The sequence below is a fragment of the Hibiscus syriacus genome, unplaced genomic scaffold (genome assembly GCF_006381635.1).
Source record: "Hibiscus syriacus cultivar Baekdansim isolate YM2019G1 unplaced genomic scaffold, ASM638163v2 tig00110548_pilon, whole genome shotgun sequence".
NCBI classification, from domain to species: domain Eukaryota; kingdom Viridiplantae; phylum Streptophyta; class Magnoliopsida; order Malvales; family Malvaceae; genus Hibiscus; species Hibiscus syriacus.
This window is the reverse complement of record NW_024062775.1, coordinates 3280235-3298032: the sequence shown is the minus strand read 5'-3', so window position 1 is coordinate 3298032 and position 17798 is coordinate 3280235. Positions and strand designations below refer to the sequence as shown.

The following is a 17798-nucleotide window of genomic DNA, read 5'->3' as shown; positions in this document are numbered from 1 at the left end:
CAGTTTTCTTATCAAAATGGGTCGGTTCATCAACCTTGCGGTTCTCCTGTCACTTTCTCTTACTTTCTGTTTGTTTCCAGACACAATCTCAGGTCAACCAAGACCAAATTACTACGCCAGTTATTGCTCCAATGTTGAATCCATTGATAGAAAAGAAGTGACCAAGAAATTCAAGAAAACTTTCGTCACAGTTCCTGCAACTCTCCGTCTCTTCTTCCATTATTGCTTTGTCCAGGGTTTTTTTCAACCCTTTTCTCCATTTTGCTTAAAATTTCAACCTATGATCAAAGTTGCATTGCATTGTATTGTTTCTCACAGGGATGTGATGCTTCGGTTATGATTGCATCATCCGGTGGCAACAAAGCCGAAAAGGATCACCCTGATAACCTGTCATTAGCCGGAGACGGATTCAACACCGTGATCAAAGCTAAAGCGGCTGTCGATGCGGTTCCGGGTTGCAGAAACAAGGTCTCTTGTGCTGATATCATGGCAATGGCTACTCGTGATGCTATTGCTCTGGTATTGTTCCTATACATCACCGTGATTGTTGGCATTGTTTGCAGATTACGTAAATGAATATGATGTGTTTTGTATACTTTCAGTCTGGTGGTCCTTCTTATGCTGTTGAATTGGGAAGACTAGATGGGTTAAATTCAACAGCTGCTAGTGTTAATGGAAAGCTTCCTCAGTCATTTTTCAACTTGAATCAGCTTAACTCGCTGTTTGCAGGGAATGGACTCAGCCAAGCAGACATGATTGCTCTTTCAGGCTTCACCAGACTGGAATGTCTAAATTTCGAACATAACGTTAGTCCGAGAAATAAAACAGTAAAATGAACATTTTGTTGTTGTTTTTGTTTTTGACAGCGGCACACACGGTTGGATTCTCTCATTGCAGCAAGTTTTCAAACAGAATATACGGTTTTGACCGTCAAAATACAGTGGACCCGGCGATGAACCGGACCAATGCTACGCAGCTTCAACAAATGTGTCCCCAAAATGTGGATCCAACGATACCCATCAACATGGACCCCGATACACCCAGGATATTTGACAATGTCTACTTCAAGAACTTGCAGAAAGGGCAAGGTCTGTTCACCTCAGACCAGATTTTGTTCACGGACCTCAGGTCTAGACCGACCGTGAACGCCTGGGCCACCGTCTCACAGGCTTTGAACCAAGCTTTTGTTACTGCTATAACTAAGCTGGGTCGGGTTGGTGTCAAGACCGGAACATTCGTACAAATTGTGCTGCCTTTAAGCTTTAACTGAGAAAATGGATGTTATGGTTGAGAATAAACCGAGAGAGTCAGATACATAAGAGTACAATACATATGGTCCAACCTGACTATAAAATTCTTTGCTGGGGTCTACAATCCATTTTTCTACCATGTTTGAGATATATATTAATCGGACTCTTCGTTTTTTTCTTGAAAGCATTTGTGTTTGACATATACGGACAGCGGACAGCATAGGTGTCGATGTCTACACACTGTTAACGCAGAATAGTTCAAACACATTGAGATCGGTCTGTATTGTCGCAAAGCAAAGAGGGTGATGTTCAAGACATGTCTTAAAAGTAGCATTTATGATCCAAATAAGTGCATACCTAACATTACAAAAGGAAAAAGTAACAAAACTCATCAAATCAATCAAACATCAGTTGCACTATGATCTTCCAGCTCACTGCAATAATTAGTTCCATGTTTCTCCATATCTGATCCAATTCATATGGATTAACCTGCAACTCACTCCTTCTGCAAGAGACTAACTACCGGGAAGTATCGGTATAATACTCTATCAATCATCACTGTATTTTAGTAGAATCTCATCCAAATCAAGAACCAGCCAAGTATTCGACATACAAACATAGAAGCACTAATATCCGAGCAAAGTATTCATCGAACATAAGATATCGTTACCTAATCAATCTCGATGAAAGGATGTCAAAAGAAAAACTATATTTGCAGAAAACAAGAAGTAGCCGTCACAGGACAAATTCAACAGCAGCAAGCCAGAAAAATCAAAGATACGCATTATTATTATGAAAACAAGTGTTCCTTAAAACGAAGCTATAGATATCGGGTAGAGATAGTTGCTAGCCCAAGTATAAATATAGTTGGATTTCACCTAGTTGAGATATCACACCTCCGGATAAATCAGAGCCATGACATATTTACAATACAACCAGCTTTATCCGAAACTCTAGTAACCTTTTTACTTATTTACTTCATCTATTCTATAAAAATGGGATGCTCGATACCGATGTTAGTGTGAACGTCAAAATTGAACTAACTCAAAATTGCCATGCCTGGAATCTGGTTGAACTTGAATCATGAACCCAATTAACTTTGGTTCTCATTCTTCTGCAGACACACCTTCTCGAGTTGTGTTGACCAGTCTACTCCAAGAATCAAGGGATTCATCTCCATCGCAACTTGAAAGTCTAACATCGATGCCGAAATGGGTCCACTTCGATTTGGTACATATCTCACAGGCTGCATCCCATTAAAATAGGCCATGGACTGATTCTGGCCTCGGTTAATAACTTTCTGTCTGGACCTTGTACCAGCCAGTTTCAAACAAGGTTTTATCAATGTCTTCATGTAAACATCGATGCTATTGTTTAACAAATCGACACAATCTACTGAGATATTCAATCCCTCCGTCTCCAACTTCTTTTCCAACCTCTTCCTCAAAGAACCAGTATCAGGTAGTTCACCCCGGCAATAACAAGTCTCGGAAGCAGATGCCAATCCATTCCATAGTACTTTTTGCATTCCTTTAGCATTCAAATTGATGCCAAGTGGAGCTCTCACGGGACTCCTACTGTAAATGCTTGGACTTCCTGTAGCTTGATCAACTTCTTCTCCATCCTCAACAGAGCCAAGCGGTCTGCTACCCAAAGTAAACAACTCTGTAGCACTCTGCTGTTCTTGACCTTTAGGAACTGCATCTTCACAGGCAGTATTATGGCTCTTCCCATGAGGCCCTAGAGGACTTGGGCGGTCCCTCAACTTGCGATCTCGAAGATTCGGAGTCCTACTCTTACGAGGAGATTGAGGAAAATCTTTGCACAGTGACTGAAGAATACTTCTTTGATTCCCATTTGACACTTTAACACTCAAAGACCCTTCGGATTTGTTCGCTATCGGTGGAGGAGTCTTTGAAAGCGAAGCATTCCTAATAATTGATCTGAGGAGATCATTATGAAGACGAGCATTTTCTCTCCCTATTGTACTGATACACAGCTTATCGAACTCGGATTTGCAAATCTTAAGACTCAAAAATATAGTAAGCAGATGGAAGTACATCTCCGCTTTTATACGCCCAATCTTCCTTACAACCTGGGATTTCATCTCTAAAGTGTCTACTCTACAAAAATTCCGACCGGCCGGCATTTCAGTTTCTGAGTTCATCACCATCATCCGAGATCTAAAATTTCAGTCAAAAATGGAAAACCATCAATATACATGAAACATCAACTTAAATCTCAATAAATAAATAATCATCAAAAACCCTAATGTCATGTCATCAATTAACATTGCAAGGCAAATTGGGATCAAAAACAGTTTTTACTGAAATAATCCAATTCAAGCAAAATTAACAAAACCCAGATAGGAAAAAGAATACACCAAACAGTAAAATTAACTTCATTTAACCAATCATTCAATCAAAAACAAAAAACAAACAGAAATCCAGAGCTAAAAATCTACAAAATTAAAGCCTGCCAATCTCAAATCAAAGCAAACGCTAAAAGAAGCATGAACTAATTCCATACACTAAAATATCCCGCTTTATTCATGAAACCCCAGAACAAAAACAACTAACAGACAGAAGGAAAAACCCACCTCAAATAACGAACTACGAAATTGAATTCAATTAATCACTGAATGAGGGAAAGTAGAAAGAAAAGTGATTAGGGCATGAAGCAAGCAAGCAAGCGAAGGGTTGGGTCTTTTTTTTTTTGGAAGCTTCTTTTGGAGTCTTCAAGGTCAATGTAGCACGTGCGGTATTTAAAACGAGTTTAAAGTGTGAACTAGTGCTGCTTAGCTTTGTTTTTCGTTTAGCGTTGGGCTTGTCCGATCATGTAGGTTTGCCGTCAGTCAGTTATTTTTGTCCAAATATAATTATCGAAAATCAAACATTAATCGATCTTTAATGAAAAGAGTAGATAATCAACCCATCATTATATGATTAGGAAAGTAATTTACTCCATTTAGTTCCGTCTGTTATTTTAGTTACTTAGTTCAATCCAACTAATTTAACTAAAAATCATATCAATATGGATCAATCTCATCTATTAAGACCGTTTTCCCTCTATTTCTTTTAAGGATTAACTAAAGATGAATTCATTACACGGTTGCTTAAACCGCTAATATTTCATTACAAAGCATGAAATAAAATTAAAAATAACGAGTTTATAACCTATGAATAATCATATAATAATTCTGTAATTTTTAATAGTTAAAGACTTAATAAAACAACGCTCTATAATTAAAGGATTATTTTACAATTTTTAATAATCATGAGATTTAATAAAATAATATCTTATAGTTCAAGAATTCATTTGCATACTCTTAAAATATAATAATAATGATAATTTAAAATGTATTACATTTCTTTGAATTCTATAAATCAAACCTTAAACATGATTAAAAAATGAAATTAGAGTTTCAACGGATATGAATTAAAATTATTAAAATATTTAAAAAAAAATAAATTGTGACTATCTATATATTTTTAAAATATTTTTTAGAAATATTGAAAATTATTAAAATAGAACTTAATTTATAATTGAGGGGTAAATGAGATTATTTGATTAATTTAATATATCACTTTATTCCTTTAATAACAGTTAAAATTGTTGTATCTATTTCATAAAAAAGTAAAGTTTAAAAAAAAATCTACAACGATAAACGAATGAGCACCACTAACGATGAGTATCATTAATTTAATTTATAAATATTTAAAATTCTAAACGACTCAACATATAATTATAAATTAATTAAAATTTTAAAGGAATAAAATATTAATTACATTATTTTTCATAATCTTTTTGGGTAAACTATATCAGTGACCACCTAACTATAACCACTTTTCATTTTGACCACCATGTTTGAATTTTTGTCAATCAAATCACCCAAATAAAATGAGCAACCAAATAAAATAAAAACATTAAGTTTAGAGGTTACCCATTCCTTTTTCATGTGTGGCTAGAGCATCTTGAATATCATCATCTTCATCACCATTGCTCCCACACACCTACAAGAGACATTTAAGTAGATTTTGGTATCCAAATTGCTTTGGATCCTTAAACATTAGTTTCAATGCCTCTTGTTCCTTTTGGAACCCATACTTGTCTAATTTTAAATCATTTTCCTTTCTTTAAAGGACAAGTATGTTCCTTATGACCATGATAATGACAATGTGAACATATTGTCATTATTGAACTAGATTAATTATTTAAAATGATATCTTTTTCTTTTGTTAAACATTCAAGTTTAACTTTCAAATCGAAATTTTCTTTTTCAATACTTTCAAATTTCATTTTTGAAAGCTCTAAATCCTTCTTCAAGATTTCATTTTGATTTTCAAAATCCATTTTTGTTTCTAGAAGAAGTTTGTTTAATTTGAAAATTTCTTTTTCAAAGTTTTCAGATTTTATTTTTGAAAGCTCTAACTCATTTCTCAACATTTCATTTTGATTTTCCAAGTCTATTTTAGCTTTCAAAAGAAGATCATTTTTAGAAATAAATTTATAAATCAATTTATTGTATTTGGAGTTCATGGTCTCAAACTCCGAAAATAATTCATCATAAGCATCTTGTAACTCAATAAAAGATTTTGAATTTAATCTATTTGAGTTAGAAGATACCTTTGGCTCTGTGAGAGCTAATAGAGACATCACCTTTATTGGTTCTTTTTCTTCCTTGTTTCTATAGATATCCTCAAGCTTATCCCACATCTCATTGGCATTTGAACAGGAAGAAACTCCTTTATATACATTAGGATCAATTGCACAACACAACATGTGCATAGCCTTTGTATTTTGTTGAGCTTTCTTCCGTTCTTGATCACTCCACTTCTTTGCCTTCTTTGTAGGAGAAGAATATCCTTTCTCAATCATCATCCAAGCTTTCATATCAAATGCTTGGATAAATATCATCATAAGCTTCTTCCAACGACGATAATTTGTTCCATTGAAGTGTGGAAGCACGTCAATTGGTCTGGATTCTTCAATGGAGAATTGTTGAGTTAATCGATCGACGGAATCGGCCAAGAGGGGGTGAATTGGCAATTAAAAATTTCGTGGAAGCTTTTGCAGAAAAATTGAAAGTAATTGCACAACGATTTACAGTGGTTCGACTTTCTCAAACAAAGTCTACGTCCACTACCTTAGCTATCCACACTAAGGATTTTCCAACAAATTCACTAATTTGTTCTTTCTTTTGAGGCCAAAGAGATAACCTTACAAAATCCCTCAAGAGTATACCCCAACTCTTGAGAACACTCTTTTTCCCAAAGAGAAGATTACAAATTTGCAAACTTACAAGAAAACCTCACAATGTAAGATGTTTGTACAATTCTAGAACAAGAAAAGAACACTCAAAGATAATTACAAATGAGCACAAATGGTGTTCTTGAAAGCAAAATGAATATTGAAAGGAAAATTGGCTTGATTTGCACAAACTTGGTGTTTGATGCTTTCTCTCTTGTTTCTCTATGATTTCTTATTGATCAAGGGCTTCAGAACTTGTTTAAATACACCTTGAATCACTTCTGAACGTTGGGGATAATTAATGAATATAATATAGCCGTTTTAGTGTGAAAACAATTAATAAAACAGCTTGGAGCGTGGGGGGAATCGGTTCCCCCTCATAGGGAATCGGTTCCCTAAGTGTAAAATTCAAATATTTCGACCGTTGAACAGGGGGGGAATCGGTACCCCCTATGGGGGAATCGGTTCCCTCCGAGCATTCTGGAAATCTCAGAGCCAAACCGTTCAGGGGGGAATCGGTACCCCCTTGGGGGGGAATCGGTTCCCTCTGAGCAATCTGGAATTTTTGACTTTGAAATGGTTCGAAATACTTTGAAAGATTATTTTGAAATTGTTTTAAGATTAAAACTTAATTTTACACTTAAGTAAAGATTAAAAATGATTTTTGAAATATTTTGAGTAATGTTTTGATATTCGAATAATTATATCGAATATACTTAGAAAATCATTTTGGAAAATCTTAAAATTCATTTAACTTAATTTGTTATATCGAAATATCAAAATGTTTTCAACAATCTCCCCCTTTTTGATATAACAAAACATTTTAGTAATTTTAAGATTTTGAAATCAAGTTTTGAAATTACTCCCCCTTACTTTAACACTTCTCCCATTTATCATTTTAAAAACGCACTTAAAACTTAAAACACACTTCTCCCCCTTTTTGTTAAATCAAAAAGATTCAAATAAACGTGAAGAATATTAAGCAAATTGATTAGGTATATGTATGCATAAGCTGCTAAGATCACAATTAAGAGAAACATTAGCCATTAGTTCCGTAATCAATATTCATAAATAATGTGATATGGCAAAATTGGTCATATTGCTAATAATGATGTAAATGATGCAATAACGAATAAAACACACCAAACATATAAGTTCACACCATCAATAAATCCAAAATCCAACAATCCACAAAATCAAACAATTCAAAATGTTGAAACAATATTCATTTTGTTCAAAGTTTTTAAGCTAGACACAAAATCAAGCATCCGGATCTGTAGGAGGAAAACGGGCTCGCATAGCAGCCATTTCGTGAGTGAGTTCATTAATACGAGCGTTGGTTGCTTCATTATTTGCACGCATTTCCCGAAGAATTTCTAATTGTTGAGCTCCCATTGTGGATAAATGGGACTCTATAGAAATAAAGCGCGAATCCATGGTCGCATATCGGTAATCAAATGTCTCCATAAAAGATTGAAAATATGGAGGCATTTGAGTCGATTGTTGTGCTTGCTCTTCGGGCTGCTCCTCGGCCTACTCAGGTTCAGCTTCAGCTTCATCGATGTCTCGCATTAGTTGCTCAAGCTCGAGATCTTCGTCAGCTTCGGGTGGAGCTCGTGAAGAACTAGCTCCCGGAGTAGTTGCAGAAGATCGAACCCATTCCCCGGTTTCCTTATCCTTAATCCATCCCGCTCTCGATAAGGAAAGAAGGTTAATTTGTTTCTTAAGAGGAAAAGCGGCATCTAGACCAACTCGAAGCTCGGCTTTAGAAAAGAGATTACTAAGGATACAACCGTAAACTAGTGAAGAACAGAGTTTCTTATTTGGCACTAGGTTAACGGTTTCAACGATCTCAGCAAAGATAATCTCAGAAAGGTTTATTTTTATGTTGTGTTCAAAACAATGCAACCACCAAAGGTCTAAAGCTCTAAGAGTAGAATAACGACCCCCGGATGGTCGAAACCACCAAGTGATCATGAGATGAAGAAAACGCTCATGAAGATCTAGAACACTTGCACTATCATTCCGTTTATATCGTGAGCCTAAAACTTGTTTTTCGTTTGATAAACCTTCATTATCCAAGCCTAAGGCATTGGCTATGTAATCCGGATCAAGATGGAAATATTGACCTAGGAGGTAGGAACGTACTCCTATGGTTTTGGTTTTGTCACGATTTTTGATACAAACGGCATTACAGTAGAAGATACGAACAAGTTGATGATAGACAATGGGTTCAAGTTCGAAAAGTTTATCAAATTTTCATTCGTGCAAGATAGGGAGATATTTAAAGTTAATATCAACCATAGTTTGAAGAGATGGGATACGTTCTTCCCTAATCTTATACGAGTCAAAATATTGGTAAAACCAATAACGATAATCTTTAGGACCCGGTTGATTGAAACAAGAATTTTGGATAGTCAAGTTAGGATCAAGATTTGGAATAGGATTTTGAGGAATAGGAGGAGGATTTGGTTGACGACTAGAACGACTAGATGAAGACCTAGCACGTTTAGGATTGGACATGGTTTAGGAAATCGGAATAGAATTGATAACCTGCAATTTTAAAAACAAATGTATGCAATTCAATTAATCCCAAAACTCAATTGAGTCCTCAATATTTCAAGGTTCTCTAAATCAATCCTAATGGGCAAAGTTTTTGAAAAACTTTTGAAAAATATGGTTTTGAGAAACAATATATGTATAGTTTTCATAACAACAACATAATTTAATCAAAACACAATAATTTGAAAATTAACATTTTTTTATTTTGAAAATTTAAAAAAAAAATTGGAAAATTCTTGTGTTTTTTATGAAATTAGTTGTAACAACTAGTTTTTAATCACTAAACAATCAATGCCCGATCACTATTTTAACCTAGAACTAATTAAAACTAATCCTATGTTCAAAATCAATGTAATAGAGAGTTTAGAAAAATTTACCTTGAAAGATGAAGATTGAGGGGATTTTGATGTTGTTTGCACGATTTTAATGATTCCAACAGGTTTAGAAGATGATATTTGAAGCAAATTCCGATTAATATCGTTGATTTGAGGCAAAAATGGAGATTTGAGAGATTTAGAGGTGAAGAACGGCGGAAGAAGAAGAAAAGGAGGGTTTTGGGGTTTTTGGGGGTGTTCTGCCCGATTTAACAGAACCCCAGGGGGGTATCGATTCCCCTGTGGGGGGAATCGGTTCCCCTTCAAAGGGGGAATCGGTTCCCTCATGGGGGGATCGATTCCCTCTGCACCAAAATGCTAAAATCCGACTTTTAAGCACATAAAATGCTAAATTAATCTTTTCTAGTGGTATAGGCAACTCATATATTGAAAAATAATCATGTTCAAACAATTAAATTAATCTTTAAACATTATTTGAACATAAAATTAATTTTCACTAAGAATCATAAACTCCACCTAACTAATAGCAAGAATGCAATCAAAAATTATTATTATAAGCATTTTTCAGTATTTATTAAAAGTTCTAAATTATTTTAAACACTAAGTGAAGATAGGTTAGTTAAACCAAATTCTCTTCTAAGTGTCCAAAACCTTTCCTTGTCTAAGGGTTTTGTAAAGATATCCGCTAATTGATGCAAAGTATCAACATATTCTAGAACTACATCTTCCTTAGTGACATGGTCTCTAATGAAGTGATGTCTTATTTCAATGTGCTTAGTTCTAGAGTGTTGGATGGGATTTTTAGTGAGACAAATAGCACTAGTATTGTCACACTTGATAGGAATGGTACCTACTTCAATTCCATAATCAAAAAGTTGTTGTTTCATCCATAAAACTTGTGCACAACAACTACCGGCTGAAATGTATTCTGCTTCAGTGGTAGATAATGCCACATAATTTTGTTTCTTTGAAAACCAAGAAATCAGCATATTTCCAAGGAATTGGCAAGTACCGGAGGTGCTTTTCCTATCTAATTTGCATCCTCCATAATCCGCATCAGAAAAGGCATGCAAGCTAAAGCTAGAGTCTCTAGGATACCAAAGTCCTAAACTAGGAGTGTCCTTAAGGTATCTAAAGATTCTCTTAACAGCTAGTAAATGTGATTCTTTAGGACATGATTGAAACCTAGCACACAAGCAAACACTAAATGTAACACCCCCAACCCGTATCCAACCCGGATACGAGTCCGAAGTGTCACATTGACTTTTCAAACCTTGACTCTTAAGAAAAATCCCGGGAAATTTAAAACTTTATTTAAAACAAAATACAGACTTTATCAGAGTGCTCGTACTTAATGACTTATTACATGCCAACACTTTATACATAACCAAATACATACTTTGTCAAATATTTCTGATCTGATCTTTTGGTAAGGAAAACTGACCTGTCTTGCTCCGCATCACTCTTTACTCTTCTCGAAACCTACGTGTGAAACAATCACACGCTAAGTCGAAGACTTAGTGAGGCATAACAACTTATAATGCACTTTAAAACATATATCGATACATGCATGTTCTGTTCTATCATGTTATAGCAATTCCATGCATTTTTCATATCGTATAAAATCATATCAGATTAATTGCAGTAAATACATACATACACATAATTATGTATTCATATAACTCATTTCATTTCATATCCATCTATATAAATATATATTCTCAAGATTTATCCTAATATAAATCATATAGCACTCTTATAATTCATATTCATATTCATCTAGGGCAGACTTATAAACACATCTCACTTCTATTATTTCTTTATATATATATATAATCTAATCTGTTTACTTAATTCAATTTCATATAACTCCTATAATCTTCTCATATAACTTCATAAATTTCTATCATACAACCCATGTATTATAGTTTTATTTAAACATATGAATCTTTCCCATCTAGCTTATCTTATATGTTCATCTTATCATTTATGTTCAAATCTCCTAGTTAGTGTACTATTCTCACTTCATCCTATAGATCAATATTATCCAGCTTATTTCACTTATCATATAATAATAATTATATTTTACTATGATCACATAGTTTATATCTCCTATAATTCATAACCTTTCTTATGTAATTACTTATACTTTCTCACCTAACACATAAAAGAACAAATCAATCCATATAATCAAGCATACATACATGCATATTCAATTCATACCTTTAATCATGCATTCATGTGTAACACTTCAGGAAATAGACTCATCGCACATCATATACTATTGAATATACACTCACCTGGGCCTCGTTGTTTGAATCAATCCTAATCCTTAGTTTGTTCCGGAACAAGCTTTCATTCTATATCTACATAATAATACATTAATACTTATCAGTATACTGATTGATATATTCGAAACTATCACTCCTTAGTCTCAAAGAAAAGCCAATTTCATCTTTTAATGAAGGTATGCATCGATGCACTACACCATGCATCGATGCATAAATCCTATTCGATGTTTGTATTTAATGGGGATGCATCGATGCACTCCTTATGCATCGATGCATAAATCCTATTCGATGTTTTCTATTTAAATTCATGCATCGATGCACTGCATGTGCATCGATGCACCTTAAACAATTTCTGGTATTTATCATTGATGCATCGGTGCACAATGAATGTGCATCGATGCACATTGCCCAGAACTGATATTTTAGCACGTAAATCATCAACTCTTCCCTTAATTCTTCTATTTTAAGCCCCTATTTTGACATTAAACTCAACTACTATAACTTGAACCAACTTATATCCATGTAAATCATCTTTAACCTCAAAATCCTATCTTCTTTATGAGATTCAAGAATCATACCAAATTTTCTACATGTTCTAAATCCAATTCTAACACTTAATACTTCTTAATTAAGCTGATGACAAGTCAAATCCAACTTTAGAACTTCAAAAACCTTTCTATAACAAAAGTTCATTTATAAACCCTTAATAGAAATTCATTTCTAATTCTATCTCTTTGGTGTTTTAAGCTGATATAAGCTTTCCTTAAGCTTATATAACCCTCAAAGACTTAAATCCAACTTAAAACTTTCAAGAAATCATAAGCTAAATCAAACTTACCTTTGCTTTTGGCTTCCACGTGAAGAAGAAGAAGAAAGGAGAAGAGAATTCTGGAGAATTCTCTCCCTCTCCACGTGTATATAATTCCTTTTTTTTCTTAAATGATCAAATGACCATTTTACCCTTTATTTCCTTTAATAATTATTGAATAACCTTCATCATATTTCCAAGAAGTCATTGAACTATTCAATTATCCTACTTTAGTCACCAAATTCTGAAACTTTACAATTTGGTCACTAACCCGGTAATGCGGATGTTACAAATCTCCCCTCCTTTTTAAAAAAATTCGTCCTCGAATTTTTACTGAACATATCAATAAGAACATATCTTCTAATGTTCTCATACTACCTCTTTCACTTAATCTCTCATTCCTTTATTTCTTCAGTTGCCTTTTTCCTTTATACATTCATGTACTGACACTTATCATATAAACAGTAACTAGTAACTTTAATCCATTTATGGCTTCTCTCTCCTTCCTTTATGCATTTTCCTTTGACTATTTCTAAAATTTCATATAAGGTCACTAATCACATAGACGGTAACATCAATTTTCATCAATTAACATCATAAATTCATCTTTAAATACTTTATAATAACCAAATTCATTTTCCATCATCATTTAACCAAGAATACGACCTTAAATCTTCTTAAATATGATTCAACCTACACTTTAAAGAATCTTTTTCACATCACCTTGCACACTTGTCTTATTTTTATATCAAAATTGTCATCTGTACTTCCATACTTATCGTATCTGATCTTTTAAATCAATCTTTTTCATTTCTTTATCATTTCTTATACTTGTATTTTCCTTCCTGAAGGTTCCATGCAAATACTTATCTCTGTTTCTACATCATAGCTATTTGCTCAGAATATACAACCATATTCAAATTCACATCATAATCAATTAACTCAACTCTATCTTTTTCTTCAATCTTATAACTCTATCACATTTACTCTGACAGCTAGTCAATAACATATGTTCAATCTAGGATACAAACCCTAATCAACCAAACACATACATCCTTTCAAATCGAAATTATCTTAAAATTCGCTTACTCAACTTATCAATTTCACCTCTATTCTCATACATCCTGAAATTTATTTTGCTCAAACTCAACATTCTGACTTCATGTGTCTTATAATCTGATCATCGATATACACATTCTCAAACTCTTCTTATCAATCCTCAGCTTTACTTAAATATACAAATTCTTACTTCCTTTTCCTTTACTATACCACATTACTATGATCCAAATATGCAACTATATCCAGATCCATTGCAGATCTGGTTATCATATCCTGACAATATCTTATAATCTTATAATTCCAGTACATTTTTATCACATACTCTAGTTAGCCAACGCTAACTTGTCCGTCTTAACTGCAAACCCTTATCATATAAACGCTCTGGCTTATACACAATGTTATCCCTTCATTTCGAACTCATAAGCTCTGACTTATACATCTTATACGCTTGTCACTGATGCACTTATCCTTGAGTTCTTCTATACGTACTCATCACGTCATTAGATCTTTTTAACATTCTTATGGTGACACCTGTTCACCATATTCTATCTTATCCACATAATAGCAAAACTACTCTATATCGTTTTTTCCGATTCCAAACGATGAAAACTTTCTATCATTATTCAGATATGATTTCAGCTTTCTGAAATCAACTTTTGATCTTACTAGGCATTTCCTGAGGTGTCCGCTCTTCATCCTGCCTGGCCAGGGCAGGTGAATAGCTATCACAATCAGGAATATCACCTTTCACTTACTTCGAAATTATCACGATCAGATTTCTACTGTATTAAATTATTCTTATTCTATTAGCAAGACAACATATTCCTTACACTATCAGATCAGAAATTATTTTTTTTTCAATCTATGTTGGCATGTACACCTTTTATGACACTTTGGACTTCGGTTTATGCCGAGAATCGGCTAAACCATAGCTCTGATACCATTAAATGTAACACCCCCAACCCGTATCCGACCCGGATACGAGTCCGAAGTGTCACATTGACTTTTCAAACCTTGACTCTTAAGAAAAATCCCGGGAAATTTAAAACTTTATTTAAAACAAAATACAGACTTTATCAGAGTGCTCGTACTTAATTACTTATTACATGCCAACACTTTATACATAACCAAATACATACTTTGTCAAATATTTCTGATCTGATCTTTTGGTAAGGAAAACTGACCTGTCTTGCTCCGCATCACTCTTTACTCTTCTCGAAACCTACGTGTGAAACAATCACACGCTAAGTCGAAGACTTAGTGAGGCATAACAACTTATAATGCACTTTAAAACATATATCGATACATGCATGTTCTGTTCTATCATGTTATAGCAATTCCATGCATTTTTCATATCGTATAAAATCATATCAGATTAATTATAGTGAATACATACATACACATAATTATGTATTCATATAACTCATTTCATTTCATATCCATCTATATAATATATATTCTCAAGATTTATCCTAATATAAATCATATAGAACTCTTATAATTCATATTCATATTCATCTAGGGCAGACTTATAAACACATCTCACTTCTATTATTTCTTTATATACATATATATAATCTAATCTGTTTACTTAATTCAATTTCATATAATTCCTATAATCTTCTCATATAACTTCATAAATTTCTATCATACAACCCATGTATTATAGTTTTATTTAAACATATGAATCTTTCCCATCTAGCTTATCTTATATGTTCATCTTATCATTTATGTTCAAATCTCCTAGTTAGTGTACTATTCTCACTTCATCCTATAGATCAATATTATCCAGCTTATTTCACTTATCATATAATAATAATTATATTTTACTATGATCACATAGTTTATATCTCCTATAATTCATAACATTTCTTATGTAATTACTTATACTTTCTCACCTAACACATAAAAGAACAGATCAATCCATATAATCAAGCATACATACATGCATATTCAATTCATGCCTTTAATCATGCATTCATGTGTAACACTTCAGGAAATAGACTCATCGCAAGTCTTATTCTCATCGCACATCATATACTATTGAATATACACTCACCTGGGCCTCGTTGTTTGAATCAATCCTAATCCTTAGTTTGTTCCGGAACAAGCTTTCATTCTATATCTACATAATAATACATTAATACTTATCAGTATACTGATTGATATATTTGAAACTATCACTCCTTAGTCTCAAAGAAAAGCCAATTTCATCTTTTAATGAAGGTATGCATCGATGCACTACACCATGCATCGATGCATAAATCCTATTCGATGTTTGTATTTAATGGGATGCATCGATGCACTCCTTATGCATCGATGTATAAATCCTATTCGATGTTTTCTATTTAAATTCATGCATCGATGCACTGCATGTGCATCGATGCACCTTAAACAATTTCTGGTATTTATCATTGATGCATCGGTGCACAATGAATGTGCATCGATGCACATTGCCCAGAACTGACATTTTAGCACGTAAATCATCAACTCTTCCCTTAATTCTTCTATTTTAAGCCCCTATTTTGACATTAAACTCAACTACTATAACTTGAACCAACTTATATCCATGTAAATCATCTTTAACCTCAAAATCCTATCTTCTTTATGAGATTCAAGAATCATACCAAATTTTCTATATGTTCTAAATCCAATTCTAACACTTAATACTTCTTAATTAAGCTGATGACAAGTCAAATCCAACTTTAGAACTTCAAAAACCTTTCTATAATAAAAGTTCATTTATAAACCCTTAATATATAGAAATTCATTTCTAATTCTATCTCTTTGGTGTTTTAAGCTGATATAAGCTTTCCTTAAGCTTATATAACCCTCAAAGACTCAAATCCAACTTAAAACTTTCAAGAAATCATAAGCTAAATCAAACTTACCTTTGCTCTTGGCTTCCACGTGAAGAAGAAGAAGAAAGGAGAAGAGAATTCTGGAGAATTCTCTCCCTCTCCACGTGTATATAATTCCTTTTTTTTCTTAAATGATCAAATGACCATTTTACCCTTTATTTCCTTTAATAATTACTGAATAATCTTCATCATATTTCCAAGAAGTCATTGAACTATTCAATTATCCTACTTTAGTCACCAAATTCTGAAACTTTACAATTTGGTCACTAACCCGGTAATGCGGATGTTACACTAAACATAATATCCGGTCTACTTGTGGTTAGATAAAGCAAAGAGCCAATCATTGACCTATATAATTTAACATCTACACATTTACCTCCTTCATCTAAGTCAAGCTTTGTTGAAGAGCTCATTGGAGTGTTATGAGGTTTCCCATTTTCCAGTCCAAACTTCTTGAGCATATCTTTGACGTACTTAGCTTGATTAATGAAGATGCCATCTTTTCTTTGCTTGATTTGGAGTCCCAAGAAAAATGAGAGCTCCCCCATCATGCTTATCTCAAACTCACTTTGCATTAGCTTAGAAAATTCTTGGCAAAGAACATCATTAGTAGAACCAAATATTATATCATCAACGTAAATTTGAACTACTAATAAATCTTTACCTTTTCTCTTTAAAAACAATGTAGTGTCAACATTTCCTTTTAAAAAGCCTTTTTCAATTAAAAAATTTGACAATATTTCATACCAAGCTCTAGTAGCTTGTTTTAAACCATAAAGAGCTTTTGTCAATTTTAAAACATGATCCGGAAAATTTGAATCTTCAAAACCTGGAGGTTGTTCCACGTACACTTCTTCTTTTATAAAACCATTTAAAAATGCACTTTTAACATCCATTTGATATAATTTAAATTCATTGAAACATGCAAATGCTAATAACATTCTAATTGCTTCCATCCTAGCTACGGGAGCGTATGTTTCATCATAGTCTATGCCCTCTTCTTGAGTATAGCCTTGAGCAACAAGTCTAGCCTTGTTCCTCACTATATTACCACTTTCATCAAGTTTATTTCTAAAAACCCATCTAGTACCTACAGTAGATTTATTACTAGGCCTTTCAACTAATGTCCATACTTTACTTCTCTCAAATTGATTTAATTCTTCTTGCATAGCCATAATCCAATGTTCATCTTTTAATGCTTCTTTGATGTTTTTAGGCTCTATGCATGAAATAAATGCAACATAATTACAGATATTTCTAAGAGAAGATCGAGTAGTTACCCGTTTTGATGGATCACCTATAATTTCACCATCATTGACATAGTTATACTCTCTTGGAAAAGATACTTCCCTTTCTTCACTGGTTGAATTCTCGAGGGGATC

At 33.4% G+C, this 17798-nt stretch overlaps 1 protein-coding gene and 1 pseudogene across 1 annotated transcript; one reads left to right on the top strand and one right to left on the bottom strand.

Annotated features, from left to right (window-relative positions):
* The first annotated feature begins 16 nt into the window (after positions 1–16).
* LOC120131023 lies at positions 17–1266 on the top strand (annotated as a pseudogene).
* Positions 1267–2024: 758 nt separating this feature from the next.
* Positions 2025–3973, bottom strand: LOC120130823. Its single transcript, XM_039147979.1, has 2 exons — positions 3850–3973; positions 2025–3433 (listed from the first exon to the last, which is right to left on the bottom strand). Exon 2 carries the CDS (start codon positions 3424–3426, stop codon positions 2344–2346), a length of 1083 nt encoding a protein of 360 aa, XP_039003910.1. The 5' UTR covers positions 3427–3433; positions 3850–3973; the 3' UTR covers positions 2025–2343.
* Positions 3974–17798: the final 13825 nt, after the last annotated feature.

What these genes read in the sequence shown, in the direction of transcription:
- LOC120130823 (XM_039147979.1), bottom strand. Translation starts at nt 3,426, where the DNA reads ATGATGGTGATGAACTCAGAAACTGAAATGCCGGCCGGTCGGAATTTT.